Below are 20,727 nucleotides of genomic sequence, written 5' to 3'. Positions count from 1 at the left end.
CTGTCACTATCTTTAAGAACATATGGTTACCTTTTATAATCAAAAAGTGTTAGATTTTCAGAACCTCAAGCAAGGGGACCTGACAGTAAATGGGTATTGGGAAAAGTTCACCTGACTCCTGAATTATGTACCTACCTACCAACATGCTGGGAATTTTTAAGTAAGAAAATTTATCATAGGGCTGAATAATAGAATTGGGGTAGGCATAGATGTGCTACCACCCTGAACCATGGAGAAGGCCCTTGAAAAGGCTATCTGTCAAGAGTAAAAGGTAAAGAAGGACGATTCCATCTATGACAATAAGAGGAAGGCCAACTAGAATGCATCTAGTTCTGAATTGGGAACTCATAAAAGGAACTTAAAGAACTATAAAACCAGCAAACCCAACTTCAATAGGAGTAATATCAGAGATTTGAAAGGGACCTCCAACAACAGTAATGGCAAAAATGGCAAAGAAAAGAAAGGACCAGCTAAAGGTTGTTTTGTGTATGGTAGGGACCACTATGCCAATCAATTTCCCAGTAAGGGCACATCCAACCACCTCCAACAACAGTAATGGCAAAAATGGCAAAGAAAAGAAAGGACCAGCTAAAGGTTGTTTTGTGTGTGGTAGGGACCACTATGCCAATCAATTTCCCAATAAGGGCACATCCAACCAAAAAACACGTCCTCCTTTGCCACCTCAGCAAGCTATTTTCTAGTAGAGGATTCATGCAACCCTAGACAAATAATCACCATGGATTTTATCCAAGGATTGCCTAAGACTAGAAATAGACATAACACTTATCCTCATAGTAGTAGATCAATTAACCAAAGAGTCCATTTCATTTCAAGAAATCTAATTGATGCGGCACCAAAAATTGCACACAAATTTTTAAAAGAGATCTTCACACTTCATGGAATCCCAAACAAGATTATATCAAATAGAGATGCTAGAATGACATCTAGATCGTAGCAAACCCTATTTGCAGCATTAGGGACAAAATTATCAATACGACCTATCATCCAGAAACCAATAGCCAGATAGAAAGAGTGAACTAGGTAGTTGAAGATCGTCTAAGGGTTTACTATATGGATCAACGATACTGTTGGGAGATGTACCTTCCCTTAGTTCAATTTGCTTACAATAACTCATACGAGTCCACTATCAAGATGGTACCATTTGAGGCCCTGTATGGGCGCAAGTGTAGGACACCTATAAGTTGTAATAGAATCAAAGATCAAATTATTGTGAACCTTGAGTTGCTTGTAGAAATAGAAGAACAAGTAGTTCAAATTCGTCAGAGGTTAAAAGAGGCAAATGACCGATGGGAGAGCTATGCAGGTGCTAAGAGGACTCCAAGAGAATTTAGAGTGGGAGAAAAGATCCTCCTAAAAGTAAAACCTCAAAAAAGCACAATTAAATTCAGCAAAAAATGCCAAGCTGGCCCCAAGATATGTGGGACCCTTTGAAGTTTTAGAAGTCGTAAATCATGTGGCCTATAGAATTTCTCTACCTCCAACCCTTTCTTGGATGCATATGTATTTCATGCATCATATCTTAAAAATTATATAGCCAATGAAGAGCAATTTAATGACCAAACTCTCTTGCAAGTACGAGACCTAGGGATGGTGGAAATAGAACCACTCAGAATACACAAGGTGCATAAGTTTCTCTTACAAAATCGAGACATCACCTAGGGCAAGGTCTAGTGGGACCAATATACTGAAGAAAATTCTACCTAGGAAGATTATCATGAAATCTTCCAAAAATTGACACCTTTTCCAAGCACATAAAACTAACTATTATTGCTACTATTATTTTGTAATTTTGAAACATAAAGAAATGATGCTACTTAAGATTATATGACAGCAATTTCTTTCATTGTGGATGCTTCTTACGTATTTAATTACAATATTCATAGAGGACAATCAAACATAGTGGGGGGAGGGGTATGTTACATCCCCTATTTTTTTGTTTTGAAAAATTTATTTAACCATTGATATTTCAAGTAGTTAATTAAATCTGTTATTCATTTTTTAAGTTCATATGAATGGAAATATTTGTTGATCGTTATGTTCAAATAAAAAGGAAAAAGTGAGTCAAATTACCTACTATTGCAGTTAATATGGTTATTAGTTATAATGACTAATTACAATTAATCGATGTGGAAATATGCTTTCACCATGCTAATTCTTCTTGCAGGGAGTGCGGCAAAGGGGAGGGAGTATTGGCAGAGAGGGAATAGGGTACAAGAGCACCATCCTGCTACCAAGGTTAACATGTGTGAAACTAAACAACCAAGTTAGGGAACATAGACTAGGACAAACTAGACACACGTCAAGTGACTACCATGAGCCAACTAGGGCAACAATTATAATAAGATATATAGACATTCATTTATGCAATAAAATGAATTTAAAAATAGATGTCAACTTTGTGAAGTGAGTCAATCTCAAGTCCTTTCATGTAATGTCAGACATGTTTTGGTATGATGGTAACGTGGTACTTACATACATCTGTACATGTATATGTATATATGCGTATATTCAAGTATGACATACATGTATGTATACCTATATTTAAAAATGCAATGTATGCATAAAAATACATATATTTGGGAATATCATGTGTATGTATGTATATATTTGTGCAACACATACAAATATATGTAAATAGAATAGATACCATTATAGTGAGACATGGGAATAATTTAATTCCACTTTATATCAATTGAACATTTTAAAGCCCATCGGCTATATTCATTTAGTCATTATTTTTGGCTTTGCATTTTATATCCAAGATTGTAACTCCCATACACCACCTTGCACTTTCTTTGCATGTGCATAAGACTTGTTTTGTCCCATATCTGCTAATGATCGAGCCTCATTCTATAAAGAAGGCAGGATTGCAACCATTCTCAGTTTTGCATTAAGAGTCTCTATTCTTGTATCTACCGCACCATATTCTGCAATAATCACTTGCTAGTAGTGATCGTAATTAAGATATTAGGAAGCATTTGTTGACATTGAATTCCGAGTGACCCCGTTGCAGCAAATTGCAGTTGGACCATCTGCAGTACTTATTACCAGCGTCTCATACTTATTAGGTAACATCTCTACTATTCATATTTCCTTTAATGATAATATGTGTGGCTCATGAAAGATATCAAACCTACGAATACTTTTGAGTTCTATACATGTCTAATGATGAAAGATATTGAACCTGCAAATACTTTTCAATTTTATACATGTCTAATTCATGAAAAATATTGAGCGTGCAATTGCTTTGAATTCATGCATGTCTTGCTTCACAAAAGTTATCGAGCCTGCAAATGCTTTTTAATATATACATGTTAAGTTTCATTTAAGAGTTCGTATAAGCATGACCATATAATTGAATGACCAATCCCTGCCTTTTAAATCTGAATGGCCCTGCGAGAGCCGAAGCCTGCTGTATTGACTCATGACATGATAATAACTTATAAAGTAATGATTGGCTGGGAGAGCTGCATGTATAGGGGCATCAATATCTATGTCTCTAAGACTGGAAAGCTTACCTCACAGAAATGTGTCTTCCAGCTTGTTAATCATATTTTAAATCAGAGAATGGCATCATATTCACATGCAATAACCACTTAAGGAATGGGAAACCTGTTTGTAAAAGGAACAGTAATCTGTGAACAAAATAAAGATATATGGATACATCGATGAATAATCAAGGGCAGCCAAGTGGAGTTCAGATGAAGATGAAAACACATGAAATTATGAACTGTGTAGGAAGGTCGTGGAAATGTGAGAATTATATTATTAAGAATAACCAAGAAGGAAAGAAAGTTAAGTGTAGTAAATACAACTAGTCAGTGCATGGTCGTTTAATGAGGAGTGTCTTGTTTTTCATGTCGAGCGGTGGGTGATCAAGCACTAAATGTCCATGTAAATCCCGTGCCAAGGGTTGATTTAGTGGCAATTGATGTTGTTGTGATCACTAGGGGTCAGTATAGCCACCATCTGGATAAACAGATTTTTAGGAGGGAATATAGGGTGTTGGATGAGTGGTTGACACTTTAACACCAAGATGCTTTGGTGGTAGGATGTGATGGTTTTCCCATGCTCTTTCCCACATAGGGTAGGGCCATTCTCAGTGGAGTGAGAGGGGATGCACTAGGTCTGTGGTTTGATTGTTAAGTCTCTGTCAATGCTTTTCCTCTCCACTAATGCCAGGACATGCACAAGACAAATCAGGATTCAACCTTAGCCTAACGTGGATGACAAGTATCTTATTCTTTTTCATATGTATTAAATTCAGATAGAGATGTAATTTATTATGTTGTTGCATTATTTTCCCTTCAATATGTGAAAAGCTAAGAAGTGTATGAGCTAGTTAATAATCTTTCCATTTCATATTCATAACTATTAGATTTCAATTTCTCTTTACTATTTGATGCTTAGGATATTTCCGTTAAGCAATTAATTTGTTATAACAATAAATTCCCTTGTTCATGAACATATACATTTATTGCCCCTTTTGTGTAATAATGGAAATCAATTAAAGGATAGGAAATTGTGTCATTGCATGTATGGAGTATTTTGATTCCTTATTATGAATTTTAAAGGCCAGATTAGGGTTTAGGGTTGTCCAGTGAACCAAGGACAACTAGAGGTTTCCTAAACTCAATCAATTAATGTTTTGATGCTAGTATGGAATGCTTAGCCATTATTATGTATTTTCCTATGCTTAAATGATGTTTCCTTAATGGTAGGGAAAACTAAGTACCCTAGGTGAGTGGCTCACCATAGGTACTAGGACCCAGAAGTGTTCACTAGAGGCTCCTATGAAGTTAAGACCAAGGCCCTGAGTAGGTTGGCTTCTACATGTGAGTTTGGTAACCAAGTGAAAACATTAATAAAATAAACTGGATATTGGGGATTTGGGTTAATACATTAATCGAGATAAGAGATATTTGAGCCACACTTGTCCTGTTCGAGTACTAGGACTATATGCCATCCTGTAGAAGGCTTGAGACCGGCAGGATGTCACTAGTTCAGAAGGTTGATCCCAACATTAAGGAAAGTGTGGTGAGGTTGCCTATGCCCTGTTGAAGTACTGGGACCATATGTCATTTTGTAGAAGGTCTAGGTGTGGCAAGGTGACAATGGTTCAAAAGGTTGATCCCAACATTTGAGGGGTATGCGATGACACTCACCCAATCAATACCCTAGAATCCCTCACTCTTGATGTTTTTGCCTCTAGTAGTCCTTTTTGCATTATTGTTTTCTTTTATAACCTTGTACTTTATTTTAGGAAGGCTACTATCACCTTAGAACATCCTAGTTGTCACCTCTTGCATCAACCTTGGATTCTATCTCTTAACTCGGGGGAGTGGGCCATTTTGGTTCCATGTGCTTGGGTGGTTAATTTTATTGAGGTATTGTTTGTGGTCTCATGGATGATCCTTGTTCATGTTCCTTTCAAATTGCTTTTTTAAGACTTTATATTCAGGGATATTATCTTGTGTTGAGATGTACTAATGTGTATGTATTTATGTAAATATAATATCCTAAAAGGAGTCATAAGTATATGACATAATGATGTAATTCAATTTGAAAGCAATGTAAAAAAGGACAAGGTAGCTCTATGAGAAAGTTATGGGAAAAGTGAACATATTGAATTATTTTAGAACATTTAAAAGATGTTTCAATAATGGTATTTGTTGAAGTATCTCTTATGTTGAAGGATAAAAGGAAAATGAACCTAGGAATAGCTATGTTGCAATGTATCTAATTGAATGATAGAAAGGAAAGGAAACATTATCTTTTAACTTAATGTTTAAAAGATGTATTATGAAAGATAACTTGTGGAAATTAGATGTGTAATCAAGGGGTAGCTATGATATGATAGATAAAGACACTATCTTAATTGTATTGATTAGCGAATAGTTTATGTTTACTTAATGCATTCAAAATGAATGTAGAACAATAAGACGATGCCTACCTTAACGAGCATTTATATCTACCTTAATGTCTAATTAGACCTAATACTAAGGATAGATTACTAGTGGTCATGAATTTGATGATTAGTATTTGAAGTAGTGGCTTGAGTCGACAATTCAAATAATAATAGTTGATTAACTTACATTTAACTAAGATATGAACATTAAAATGATCATAGACTAATAAATATGTATATTTTTACAGATGTAAATATGTTTAATGATGTTTCTTTAGTAGCAACATTAGGGAACCTATAAGGACTTAGGTTCGTTAATAACCCCACATTTAAGTCTTGTAAATAAGTGTTTGTTTATGTTTTAGAAATGATACACATCTCATTGGTAAAAAAATTACTTTCACTTTTAGTAGTTAGATGGCTTGTTCTCTCGGGTTTCTTCACCAGGTGTTGCAACCTGTGGGCACATTTGCACCCTAAATGCAAAAGTGCTGGAAACAGAAATGGTTTCATGGAAATGGGACAGCCAAAATGTTTCCAAGTTGTCCCCAATCATGCAAAAAATTAGAAACCATACCAAAAACATGGGGATAGTCAATGCTTTTACTAGAAATGGTTGTCCACATGGATGGATGAATGTTTGCAAGGACGGTAGCCATAAAGCAAGGCAATTTAATATTTTTTTGCAATTTTTTTATTCTAACATGGGCCTCGCACTTCAATGTAACCCTAAATACGACTAATATGTTTCTCATATGCTCATTCTCACTTATTTCATTTTAATTTTAAAGAGAGCAAGAAAGCAGCAAGTACTCAAGAGGCAACAGGGTTTGAATAAGAGAAGAAAAGGAGGAAACAAAGGGGCTTCGAGGAGCAATTGGAGGAGTTGGAGCATTATAGATGAGGCCATGCCTTCATATTTGGTTTTCTTTTACAGTTTTTCCATACTTTAAAAAAAACACTCATCCTCCCTTCCCTTATATTTCTGCATTTTGAGCTTGCATGACACTCATTAAACATGACCAACAACAATAGTAGAGGTGGTAGTGATGAAGAATGACAAGGGGAAGAAGTTGTAGTTGGGATTGGTAGTGAAAGTGTTATGGATGAAGTAAAACATGAACCTAACAAATTAAAGGACTTTGCACAAGTCCCTTTTAACCCCCAAAAAACCTTCCTTTTGCCTTGTTCATCCAATAGATGTCAAGAAGAAAAATTCAAGTGGAAGTAGGGTGTATATGTGTCATATATGCAAAAGTAAAATTAGAGGGAGCAACATCAGAGTTTGGTAACATTTCTTGGATGCTGTTCAATACAGTAATAATCTAAAGGATGCCAAGTCAGACTGTTATAGATTAAATATGGAGGCTGAAAGAAAGTTTAAAGGTCTTCCCTTCACAATGCCTTAGCTCTCATGATCATCTACTTATCACCCTATGTAATCTAGTAGTAGTGCAATTTATAGTGTGGAATCCTGAAAAAGGAGAGAGGAAGGCTAGAAATAGTGGGAAGGCAGGGTCAGTTCCAAATTTATTCAATGTGCATGCATGTGAATTGATAGAGCCTTCCATTATTGATTTCTTTTATGCCCATGCTATTCCATTTCATGTGGCACATTCTCCTTATTTCAAAAATAATAATTAAAGATGTAGTTAATGTTGGTCCCTCTTTTGTACCCCTTGTGTTACATCCCAATTTTTTGCTTAATTAAAGATGTTTGTCATAATTGTTGAGACTTCAAACGAAAATTAGTTAATTGGTTAATTACATGTGAAAAAGAAGTGCTAGTGGTTTGTTATGATCATGTGAAATTGAGGAGTTGTTTAATCGTTATGTTTCTTGAGAAATTGAAATAATGGTTTTTGTTATGATGATTATATGAATGGCAATGGATTAGCTAATATGATTATTTTGATTTGATTAAACAATTTGGAATATGTATTACCTTGATAAACCTCTTTCGCAAGAACACGATGAAGGGGGGAAGCTTTGCCAGAAAAGGAAAGGGCATGAAGGCACCACCTACAATTGAGCTAACAGGTGTGGGTCCTAAACCACCTTGGTCAAGGGAAAACTGGACTAGGTAAGTAAGGGTTTACCAAGTGATCACTATGGGCCAACTGGTCAATGCACCTAATAAGATAATAAAATAATCAAGCTAAGAACAAATTGTTACCTTTATAATTTGGGATGATCTTAGAGCATCCTGTTATGACTGGCATGTCTTAACATAATGATACCATGGTACCTACATGTAGTTGAACATGTACATACATAGATACCTATATATGAGCAAATTCATATATAACGTACATGAATGTATATGCTTACTTAAAATATAATGTATACAAGAGTACGTGTATTTAGAATATTACGTACATTTACGTATGTGTATATGCAAATACGAGTAAAGGTGGATACAAGATGGTATCCTTATATTAAAACTTTGAGAGCAATTTATAATTCCGCCTTATGGCATTGTTTTAATATTACTATTTTATGTCATCGGCCTTTTTATTATAATTCTCTCATCGGGCCTTTATAATTTCCGATGGCCTATTTTGATATTGTTTAAATTAGCTATTTGTTTTAGCGACCTTTTAATTGCATGGCTCTTGAATGTAACTCATGTTTTTGGAACCTTTCTTTTATCTTGTTTGTAACTCCACTTTCAAGAGAGCGTATCGAACATGCATTTGAGCAACCAGCCTCCTATGTACTTGCGATTTGCCTTCATAGCAAAGGGCACTTCCATATCTGTGATTTCATATTGCTATCTGCGACTCATTATCTATCTGTGATTTCTATTATTATCTACATATTGCCTGCATACTAAGACATGCGATTACTTTTACTTTGGTTTCATATCAGCACTTTGCACTCATAGTGCCGCGATATATTGTTGAACCCTTGGTATTTGGTCTTTGATTGTTGTCATTGATGTCAATAATGCAATTATAATGAGCATATGATATGCTTAACATCATGTAATTATCTTATTTGATGTCCTTCAATATTGTTCAAAACATATTCAAGACAAACACTTAAGTGTTATACAATTAACACTTAATGTTCACATTGGTTTAGAAAACAGATATAAAAAACAGTTTTGGTCTATTAGAAAGTTGACAGGGTATTTTATTGCTTATAACCCAACTAGCATACCTTTTTGGAAAGGTCTTTGGGTTGGCTAAAATGGGTCTTTGTTAGTTTTTGCATAACACATGGACAGAAAGGGAAAAAGTGTGTTTATCAGAAGTAGTTCCCAAATTGTTATGACAATTCTGAGCGGTTTTGGTCTAATGGAAGTTTGGGGTATGCACCTACCTCCAAAATTTCAACTTTCTTGGCTTATAAGTAGAGGATACATTCCTCTAAAATATCCAACAGGTGGTTTTGACAGAAGTTGCAAGATTTGTGTGGAATTCCTTGTAGACCGAACAATTTGCAGGCAGATTTTTAACAACAAAGAAGAGGGTAATGCTTTATGTTTCTATTTTCATATTTGTGATTTGATTTTCATAGCAGAAGTTTATTAGAGGTAGAAAAAGGATTATATATTGCATCTTCATTCATTCATATCAGTATTTGATTAGATCTTTTAATGGAAAAGGAAAATATATTTGGATACTGGATGTTTTCAAGAGAATAGAAGTATATCCTGCATTATGTTTTCAACAAGAAGTTGAAACTAGTGATTCATAATTTGTGTTGTAATAGAGATGATCCTTTGATTTTATATCTCATTTGTTCATTTTGGAAGTTGGTACTTCTTGTATTCATGAAGTTGGTGCTTCAGGTATAAGGGATTGGTGTTCCTTGAAATTTGTGTTTCTAAAACAGGGTGTTGGTGCTTCCCAAAGTTGTAGCTCTAAAAGATTTTTCCAAGTTGGACAATAAAGTTTCAGATTCAAAGTGTTTTTTTTACCCTAAGGGGTTTTCCACGTTAAAATATTGTGTCACTTTGGTATTCATTAACTATCTTGCTCATGTGTTAGATTTTATAACTTGTAATTGTTTCAAGTTTTGAAAAGTATTTTAAACCATTGATTCACCCCCCCTCTCACTGGTGTTTGTATTCCAACATACATACATATATGTGAGATTGTGTCTGTACCAATCCTTTGTATCTGTGATTTGCAGCAGCAAAAAGTATACCTATGTATTTGCATCCATATTCCGTTGATTTATATCTACGAGTTGCAGTATATTGCCATTGTTCTTAGCTGCAAGTTGCATCCATACCATGGTTGATATAACCTGCGATTGCCTCTATTTTTAGTGCTTATTATCCCTATATGTGAATGTTTACTGGAGAGTGCTTGCAAATTGTAGTTGCTTCCATATCAATAGAGGCATGTTCTACTACATTCAAGGAGCCGCCCTGGCATTACAAGCTTCTACTAATAGCCGAGGGTATCCATACCCACTATTACCAATCAGGCTGTGCATCCTTTCTACATATCTCTTACTTTAATTATGAATATAGGCTCTGAGTATATATGCACGTAGCATAAATGAATGATGATGCCATGAATAGAGCCGGAGGGACTAGGGTCTGAATTTGGATGTTATGTTTGCATAGATGATTGTTAAAGTACATAAATCAACATGTTTATTTAGCTGCAAATAATTTCTTTTTAGAATATAATAAAAGAGGAACATTTCAGCTCTATGCAATTCTTACACAGGAGCATAACCTATGTCTCTGAGGTAAGAAAAGGAGCACCATCAGAGATTTAGTAATTAAAAAAAGTAATGCCAATGAACCTTCAATTATAATCTGTTAAAAGCCCAGGTTGGGCCAAGAAATCATGTCTGTAGTAAACAGAATTGATTAAGAATCATGGACAACCACACCAAGATTCATCAAGGATGACCAACAAGGTCGAGATGAGGGTATGGTCTGATAATCAATGATTATGTAAATTAACTTGCAAAACAAAGATGAATAATCAATACTAGACAAAGCAGTAAATGAATATAAGCAAATAACTATAGACTAAAATCATCTCATGGTGATCAATGGGTATAAGTCTTGTTTTTGGCCAAGGTAGGTTAGTGGCAATACTTGTTGCTATCATTAGAGGTCAAGGTGGCTTGCAGATGGATAGATGGGCTGATGAGAAGAACTTCATAGCCTAGCCGGTTGTATGGCTAACACTCTAACACCAAGATGTTGAGTGGTAAGGCAAGGGTGTCCTCTACCTAATCCTAGGTAGGGAGGGCCTTTTTCAATTGAGATTGTGTGAGAATGCTTAAGGTCTACATTTGGGAGTTTAAGCCCCTGACAATGCTTCTCCTCTCCACCAAATGCCAAGACTTGCATCAAACAAGGTCAAGATCTGCATTCTTAAGCCTTCACAGTTATCAGTATTATTCTTTTATATATTATTCAACTTCAATTAATTATGAAATTATCATGTGACAATTGCAAATAGTTTCTTCAGTTTTGATCAGTTGAACCTAGTAGAAAATGATCTCTCCTTCCATTAAGTAATGGTTAGTTATGATGCTGGTTATATATATTGCATTTGATGGATGAAAGCTCTTTCAATTGTTAGTTAAGATTATTCTGTTAATCTATTATAACCGTTGATCTCTTTCATATGAACATATAAAATAGCTGATATAACTACCGTCCCATGCTCATGAATATGAAAAATAACTCTGTTCAATTATATGATAGTTGTTAGTTAAGGCTAGGAAAAACGGAATTTTACACCTTGTAAATCATAAACTACACACTACCCCCTTGACGAAGCATATTCAACGATGAGATTGGTGATGGAGGGAGGTTGGTCCATTGTGATGGATGGGTGGAGTGATATTGATCATTGGCCACTCACCAACATCAAGGTCACATGCACAGGTGGCTCTTATTTATTTAGAGCTAGTGATTGTTCAACAAAATGCAAGGATGCATATTTTTGGTTTAGCATTTTGAGAGAGGCCATAAAGGAGGTCGGACCCTCAAATGTTCTTCAGGTGATCACTGATTCAACACGTGTGCGCACATTGGTTGATTTGGTTATAAAGGGTGCTTACAAGAACATTTTGGACTCCATGTTGTGTTCATAAATTAAACAATGCATTGAAGGATGTGGGGAATTTGGATTGGGAAAATGTAGTGTGACACAAAGAAGAAATATTCAAATATTCATTTGCAACCACCACACCTCAGTCTTCAAGATGTTTTCAATGAGGAATTTCACAAACCTGTAGAGACAAGATATGCCAATTACTTCTTCTTTTTTCAAACAGGATGGTTGAGGTGCATGATGCTCTACAAATGATGGTATTGCATTCAAAGTGAAATAGATGGCCTAATGCAAACAATCCTAAAGGAAAAACCATTAAACAGAGGATTCTTGATGAAGATTGGTGGTCCATTGTGAGGTTAGACATTGTTGATTCTCAGATTTAATTAAAAATATATATATTCTTTCAATTTTCAGATTTTTTTTTTTAATTTAATTAGAAAAATTCTGATTTACAGTTATTTAATTACAAAAATTATGATTTTGTTCTTATTCTTATGGTGAATATGTTTTCTCCACCATCTCCATTGTTTTCGATGTTATTAGATATAGTAATATGAACTTTCCTAGCCGTGCAGGGATGTATGAGACTATTGACAGCACGATTCAAAAGACGGAGGTAAGTTTGGCTAAGGATAAGCAATTGGACTTATATGAGGAGTATATTAGGCAAGCCAATTGTCATGTGGAAGTGGAATGCTATGAACACTCCACTTCATATGGAAACCTTTGCGACTAAATCTAAAATGGTATGAGCCCAAGCCTAGAAGGTCCCCTCCTTGTGATGATGCTAAGGTGAGACAAGGGTTGATGAAGACCCTTCAAAAGATGTATTCAACTAAGCAGTCTAGTATACTTCATGAGCAATGAATTGCCTTTTCAAGCCTTAAAGGTCCAAGCTTTAAGACACCAAAGGTGAAAATGGACAAAGCAATAATGGCACAAAAAAGCCCTATTAAATGGTGGCAATGACATAGGTCAGATGCGCTAGAATTGAGAACACTTGCCATTTGTCTCCTCTCACAAGTTGCCAGTTCCTTCATTGTAAAGGGGAACTACATATGGCCTTATCCACTCCATCAAAAGGAATAGGCTTACCTTTAGACAAGAAGAGAAGTTAGTGTTTGTGCATAAAGCTCTGTGACTTAGGGATCGTCGAAATCTAGGATATCAAATGACTCCGTCTTTACGATGTGATATTAATTCCGAAGTTGTCACTCAAATTAATGGCAACGACATGCTGCACAGATTGCTTGGCATTCTGTTGGATGATACAACCTTGGAGACTCTAGCTTATAGTGGTAGTGACACGAATATGGATCAAGCTTAGAGGCAGCAACATGCACCTTTTTTTTCTTTTTGACTTTGGTCTTCTGACATTAAATGATACATTGATGCTGATAATGGAATCTTGATATATAATATGATACTTTCATTTTGTTGAAACTTGTAGTCTCCGGGCATTTCAATATATGATACGATAATTTTCAATGAATTATGTCTATAAATGTATGAAATTGAAATTTGACCTCATTTGATTCTTTGAACTCTCATTTCAAGTTTCAACTAAATTGCTACAATGCTATGTTCTATGGCAATTCAACAAATGATCATTGATTTTAGATTTTTCAATGTTATTATGTTGCTATGATGATTGTTGTATCATATGAATATATTTGAAATAATCATATTTCCCCATATATTTCAAATATACCCTATCTTTAGATAGGTGTCCCCATTGCCGTCCCCTGCTGTGGGAAAAAAAAAAAGTCCATCCCAGAAACCTCTTTCCCGATTCCCCTATCCAAGAAACCCAAGGGTATTTTAGGATGAAACAAATAGTTTAGTTGAGATCTTCAAAAGAAGCTCTCAATATTCTCGTGGAAATCATCTGCAATTCAATTTTCATCAAGGCCTTCAAATTTTCAAGACAAATACCATAACTACAGGTTTTTAATAGTCAATCTGATTTTGATTTTCTTGCTTCCATACTCTCCCTACAAGACACACCAAATTTACCAGCAGTGAGCAAGTCACCTAGTTCTTCTGATCTGCATTTGTTTACACCATATTTATAACAGTTCAGTCTCCAATGATCTCTTCCATTTGCTTACCCTATAATGTAGATATGTAGCAATAGCAATAAATAATTTAAGCATAATAATTAGATTTTTATACCTGTACACTGCACCTTAGAGAAAAATAGCATCTCTGTAAAAAATAGCCTATATCAGCATTAAAATTTATGCAAATTGAATTCAATGCTTCTGAAACATGTTTACATACCTAAATTTAACATTTTTGAAAAGAAATTAAATTCTTCAATACTCGGAAAAGAAAAAGAATTCTTGCCTAAAATCTCAAAATAGCACAAGCTTGGTCATCAAATCTGCTTCAAACTTGCACAAATTCAATCAAGAAAACTTGCAAATGCTGTGAAAAGAAATGGCATGCATGAATTTTCTTAGAAATGGCAAAAAAATCATGGATTTTCAGTGTGTTTTCATATGTTTTTGGCCACTATACACGCAAATCATGTCTGGAAAGTCTGCTTTCCAGACTCATATGGTAGGATAGTCACTAGTATTTGCGGTGAATTTTTGTGAACTCACTGGAATGCATTTCCTTCAAGTCACAAGTTCAAGCACACGTAAAATATTTTCCAGAATTGATCGCAACTACTTGCCAAGTTTGCAAGTTCTAAAACAAAGAGGTCACTTAATTATCTTGATGATGAAGCACCATTTAGATGTCTCTTGATTCCAAACCTTGAGTTTCAACAATTCTGGACATTGATTCCCAATTTTTTAGTGGAGATGATCAATGGCAATATCTAGTACAACCTGATTTTGGAGTGAGTATCACCACTGAAAGTGACCCATCAATGTGTTAGCCTTCAAGGTGATCATCTTTGTTTGGAGAGTGACTCCACCAATGTTTGGGAGTGTGTAATGTCCCCTTTTTGGGATATTAGGAATTTTGTAGTTAAATTCATATAATATTAAAATTGGCTTATGAGAGTTTAAAGAAAATTAATAAAATGGGTCAATTTAATATTATAAAGGGAGGGTCAAAAGGTGACAAAAGAAGAAGATGACGAAAGACAGAGGAAGGAAACTAAAGAATTAAAACTTGATGCATTAAAAGAAGGGAGACTTGTTTTGGGCATGCTTGGTTTATGATTCAGATTTCAGTTTCTCTCTTGGACAGTTATTTGGAAAGCTTCATCTTTCATCCAACCTAAGGACAGAAACCTTCGTGTCATTAAACAATGGACACAACCCCATTGTCCATGGAGACGTCACACCAAGTGTCTCACATGTGCTTACAGGTTCTTTCCTATATTTACATCTGACTGTATCTTTGTATTTAAGATTGGACTTGATATTTGGTTATTGCAGTTGTTGTCTTGCATTTTGTCACCACAAAATGTTGGTAACAGCAAGAAACTTTTTCAAGCTAGTTTCGCATTTCTCTAAGCTTGAATTTGATATTCAATTGCTTAATGTTGATCGATCCATCCATTTCAATTCGTATATCAAATTGTTTTACTGAAGGCTTTCGCCAAGTCTTTTTCGTTTTGCTTTTTGTCGAGCCTTTGTTTGATTTTTGAAGCCTTCATCATTCGTTCTTTGCTTTTGAATTTGCGCTTGTTGGTTTTTTGTCCTTTGGTTTTGCTCATGTCATGCCTTTCGCTTTTCCCTTCTATTTGGTCCAACCTAGAGCTCAATCGGAGTTGTTAGTCAAGAGATATGCTTGTTTTAGTGCCTCAAAAGTGGACATTTTTGGTGCAACAGCACGAATTAAAGATATGATATTATATTTTTAATTTGACTTTCACTTTTTAATAAATATAACTTATATTCACTTTTTATTATGTTTTTAAGGTACTTTAACTTTAAATTTTTAACTTAAAGTAACTATAGCGCACTTTATGTTATAATTTTAAGTTGACTTACTTTTTAATTTTTCACTTAAAGTAACCATATAACTATATAGTTCTAGTTTAATTTTTGGTTTTTAAATCAAATGTTTATTTAAATGTTACTTTTAAAATGATGTTTATATGTTATATTTTTAAATATGATAGATAAATATTGTTTATGGCCCATTTTGTAAAATTTTTATAATTTTAAATGAATTAAATAACTTAAAATCTTCAAAAATGGACATTTTATATGCAATTACATGTAAAATCAATCAAAAGTGGACATTTTACATGTCACAACATATAAAGTTCATTTTGGTAGACCTTTTTGATGTCATTACATCAAAATTCTATCATAAGTGGACCTTTTTGATGCTACTACATCAAAAGTGAAGTTTTTATGCTTTTACATCTAAAAAGTGAGCTGCATTTTAGAACATGCATTCTCCCTCAAAAGGTCTGATTTTGCTTATGTGCATATTTTAAAACATGCATCCTCCCCCAAAAAGTGTGATTTTGATGAGATACATATTTTAAAACATGCAAGTGACCCAAAAAGGTCTAGTTTTGACCAAAAACATGTTTTAATATATGCTACGGCCTTCAAAAAGTCTGATTTTGAAGAACATGTTTTTGCCCTCCAACAACCCAATTTTGATCATAAGTAAAGATTTTCTCAATGGAATTGCATGAGATTTCTTCCATTGGAGGCGTTTTTTATTGGCAATGAGTTTTCTTGCATTCAAAATGGATTTAACAAGCTAAAAAACGTTTTTGGAAGCTCCCATCTAGGGCACGTTTTTGGAGGAATCAGCAAATAAATCCATGTTTTGCTCCAAAGCAAATCGATTTGGCTTCTTTTTGGGATTGCATTACATATTGATGCATATTTTGGTGTTTAAACACCAAAACATTGTGATCTTGCATCATGGAGAAACAAGTTTTTTGCTAAAAACGTCCCAAGCATATGTTCTTCAAAACATTGGATCTTGGAGTGATTTAAGGGCACGTTTTGGCATCTTTTACCAACTTCTCCTTGATTGCTGCCTTCTCCCATTCGAATTTGTGAAAGTTTGAAAGATTCAAACATTTTTGAAGAATTTTTCAAACATTGGAATATATTTTCCCTTCATTTTTGGCACATGTAAGTGGACTCTTTCTTTCTTGCTTTTAATTCATGCTTATCTTGCTGATTTTATGCATGTAATTGCTTAATGATTGCAACTCGTTGAAATCTTTGCCATGGAAAGTGCATTTTTCCTTTAAAACTGATGTTTTTTTCTTTTTTCATGTTTTTGGTTCTTCCCCAAGTTCCAATTTTGAATTTGTGTGTTGAAGTGCATTGCATCTTGACATGTTTGAGTCACTTTCCAAAGGTACTTTTTTCTTTTGAGTTTTTGTGTTGTGTGCTTGCTTGCCGGTTTTCTCCACTTTGGAGAAGTTACAAGTTTTCCCAAGAACTTGTTGTTGCTTCACTTCATGCAAAAACATCATCACGTTTCACTTCCATCTTTCCATATCACAACACTTCACATCTCATCTGACAAATGCAATTACATGTTTTCCATCTCATTCACCATCTACACATGCATGTAATCCCATTTTCCACTTCCATTTTCACTCATCTCACTTTCCACATTCACTCGCACAACACGATTACACGAAATGCCTTACATGTAATTGCATCTCCAAAACCTATTTTTGACTAAAAGTCACTTTTAAAAGGTCAAAAAATGTCATATGCATGTTTTTCCATGTGTTTTGACTTCTCCTTCCTACAAAGACGATTATAAAGTTCACTTCGCATCAAGTTACATTGTATTTCCATATTTCCATATGCACTTGCACCTTCATAAGAAAACATATGTTTCGGCATCATTCCATGCTTTACATCTCATCCATCACCTACACTTACATGTAAAGTAGATCCTCCATCCGCATTTGCATGTCATCTCACTTTCCATTCCTCATTACATGTTGCACTTATATGTAATCATTTTTCATGTAATAACATCTTAAATACCCTAAGTCACGTTTGAAAATCAGCAATCTCCATTTGCATGCATTCTCATGCGCCAAGCACTTCAAAAAAAAAAAAAAGAGTTAAAGGTGTTGATGGAAAGTTAGTTCGAGTTTACATCCGGACATCATCAAGAAGGTTTTCAAAGTGTCAGAAAATCCAAAATGTGTCAATCTACAAAGGAGAATTCACGACAACTTGAGCGAGAAAAGCTTAATCACATCTAGTTTTCAAATGACAACAGACAATTCATCAAAGTCAGAGGTTATCAAAAAATGCAACACCATGGTTATGAAGGTGAATGTAGCAGTACAAAGTACAGTAACTTCCAATCCTATGATCATTCAAGATTGCATCGTCAAGTACAAGGCCCTTCAAAACAATCCCTAGGATTGTTTCCTTCTCTTCAATCTTCTTTCTTCTTCTTTCATGTTTGTAGTTGGAGATGATGCATTGCATGAAAGGATGTAATTAGATGTAGTGCAAGTTGCATGTGAATGTAAAGATGTAATGTGAGTTGCATGTGTAGTTGCATGTAACCCTATATTTTCTCTTTTAGTTAAACCAGGTCAAAGTTGGTTGAGTTGCTCCCACTTTTTCCTCCACCTTCTTCTCAACTCCTATGCTTATATAAAGGAGTGCCCCGTCATTGTAAAAATCATCTTTTGTTGTATGCAAGAAAGCTCTACCACATTTGTGCAAGCATAACTTTGATTGTGTAATATGAATTTGGGAAAAAAGTGAATAAAAAAAGCAATTGAATTTGAAGCTTTGACTAGAAGCAATTGTGATAGAGCAAATTAGAAGCTTTGACTGTAATTTGTGCCTATTTTCTTTATTCATGTTATTATTGTGTATTCAACAAAAGAGCATGGTGATTTAAGAAGCAATTAGAGCCGAAACTTTGACTAGGAGCGGTTGTGGAAATATATAGCTAAAAGCTTTGTCTGTAGCTTATACTTATTTCTTGATTTGCAAAATTGTTAAGTTATTCTTACTTTTAAGAGTCATTGTGCCCTAATTGTAAAGCTTTTTCATATAAAAGTACAATCAGACTTAGAGCCAAACCAATACATTTTCAGCTAGCCTTTGAGTTAGTAAAGGTTTATCGATATCACTATTTTCAGCTCTTGATATAAGTGTAGTTAGAGATTCACCTTGCTCATTACTCGCTCCATGAGTAAGTGGATTCTTTATTGAAAGTTAAGAAGAAAGGATATTAGTAACACCCATTTTATAAAATCTCTCAACTTCTTGCTTACCTTGAGTTGATCCAAGAAACAGTGAGAAGGGGGAGCCTTCCCTTTAAGGTAGGAGAGACTCTGTCTCACATGCTGTGACTGGTCATCCTATTTTGCGATTAGATTTTTATCCAAAACTGTCAATTGCAAAATATCCACCCAACAGTAGCGTTACCCAAGGATGCGTCCTCGGTATATTTTCAGTCGTCCCTGTCCTAGAAACATCTCAAAGACTCAGGAACACCTAAAGGACTTTCACATTGACTTCTAGAACAAATTAGACTTTGACTCTTAAAGTAACAAAAATTTGGCATATGAATTTTACTGATTCTTATATTTTAAGGTTCTATTATGTATAAGTACACGCTTTATCCATGTTTTCATATACATAGTTCTAAAATTATCTATATATTTAAATTTCCCCTATTGTTATATAGTTGTCTCCATCTGTCGTCCCTCCCCGTCTCCAAAATCAGCAAAAGCTTTTGTCGTCTTGGAAACTCGTCCCACTATCCCCTATTGTCCCCGTCCCAAAAACTTGGGGGAACATAGGGTTATTGTATGCTGATGTATAATGCAATAACATATTCTGAGGGATTTTATCTATTGTTTTATATTGTTAGTCTGCGCTGCATCATTCATCTACTTATGTTTTGAAAATTTATTGTGAGAGAAGTTTGGGGGAAATATCGTACTAGGATATTACAATGGTATCAGAGCTATTGAACCTACCATCCTATTGCGTATAACATACAGATGGAGAGAAGGGTTTGATAGCTAATAAAACTTGTTTCCAAGACCGATAAATATCAAAATAGAAGACTTATATTACTTGAAAATATATAGTACCACCTGGGATTTATTAGCAGGAGAGTATTATCAAAACAGGAGAATTAATATTCTATTTAGTGGTGGAGACTATTATTTCAATAGTCTTATTGACATAAACAATTTATCTCAGTGGGGTCCCATTAACATATTTGGCTTATGAAATATTTCTACCATAGAGAAAACTAAGTTGCCCAAAAAGGAAATGTCATTTTCTACAATGTTCATATGCTTGGGCAGTAATTCTTATTGGTGCAAAGAGACTCGACATCGGTCATTGCATAAACACATAGAAATCACCTTTCTGAAAAAGCTATGTATTGACAAGAATCATAGCAACAAGGATAAACATTTAATTAGAGTAACAAAGAGGAAGACAAGTGTCCTTTCATCTTCTCTAACAAGAAGAAGCTAAATCTCTGGACCATCGAGATTTCCTAATAAGTATATTATTGGCAGTTGGTTATTTAGGAGTAAGAAACTATGTTATCGGGTTCGGACCCTAGAGCTGGGGTCCAGGGCCGAATTCATCCAGGTTTAGATTCGAGCCCGGGTCCAGGCAGGATCCCTGTTTGGGATTGTGGGTCCACGCGGGTCCGCAAACCCGGGCGGACCCATAGTCCCAAACAGGGACCCTACCCTAACCCATTGTAGACTCGAGTGAATCCGAGAGGACCTGCGGCTTGTGGGGCCATAAAGTGGTTCAAAAAAAAATTTTAAATGAGTTTTTTTATAAATTT

The 20,727-nt window shown here is 34.9% G+C and overlaps 1 protein-coding gene across 3 annotated transcripts in view; it reads right to left on the bottom strand.

Moving 5' to 3' along the window:
- LOC149549184 (Phosphoglycerate mutase family protein) overlaps positions 1-20,727 on the bottom strand; it is a 145,088-nt gene that overhangs the window by 41,179 nt on the left and 83,182 nt on the right. For 2 of the 3 annotated variants that reach the window (XM_089792592.1, XM_089792594.1), the window contains one exon: positions 14,149-14,181. The exons of the other annotated variant lie outside the window; for it this stretch is intronic. In XM_089792592.1, the coding sequence (XP_089648718.1) occupies positions 14,149-14,181 (33 nt within the window). The remainder of the gene's footprint in view (positions 1-14,148; positions 14,182-20,727) is intronic. 3 annotated transcript variants of the gene reach the window in all.

The sequence above is a fragment of the Cupressus sempervirens genome, chromosome 7, assembly GCF_028749045.1.
Source record: "Cupressus sempervirens isolate cs-2001-9-10 chromosome 7, ASM2874904v1, whole genome shotgun sequence".
Taxonomy (NCBI): Eukaryota; Viridiplantae; Streptophyta; class Pinopsida; order Cupressales; family Cupressaceae; genus Cupressus; species Cupressus sempervirens.
The sequence above is the reverse complement of the archived record's forward strand: the minus strand, read 5'-3'. Positions and strand labels throughout refer to the sequence as shown.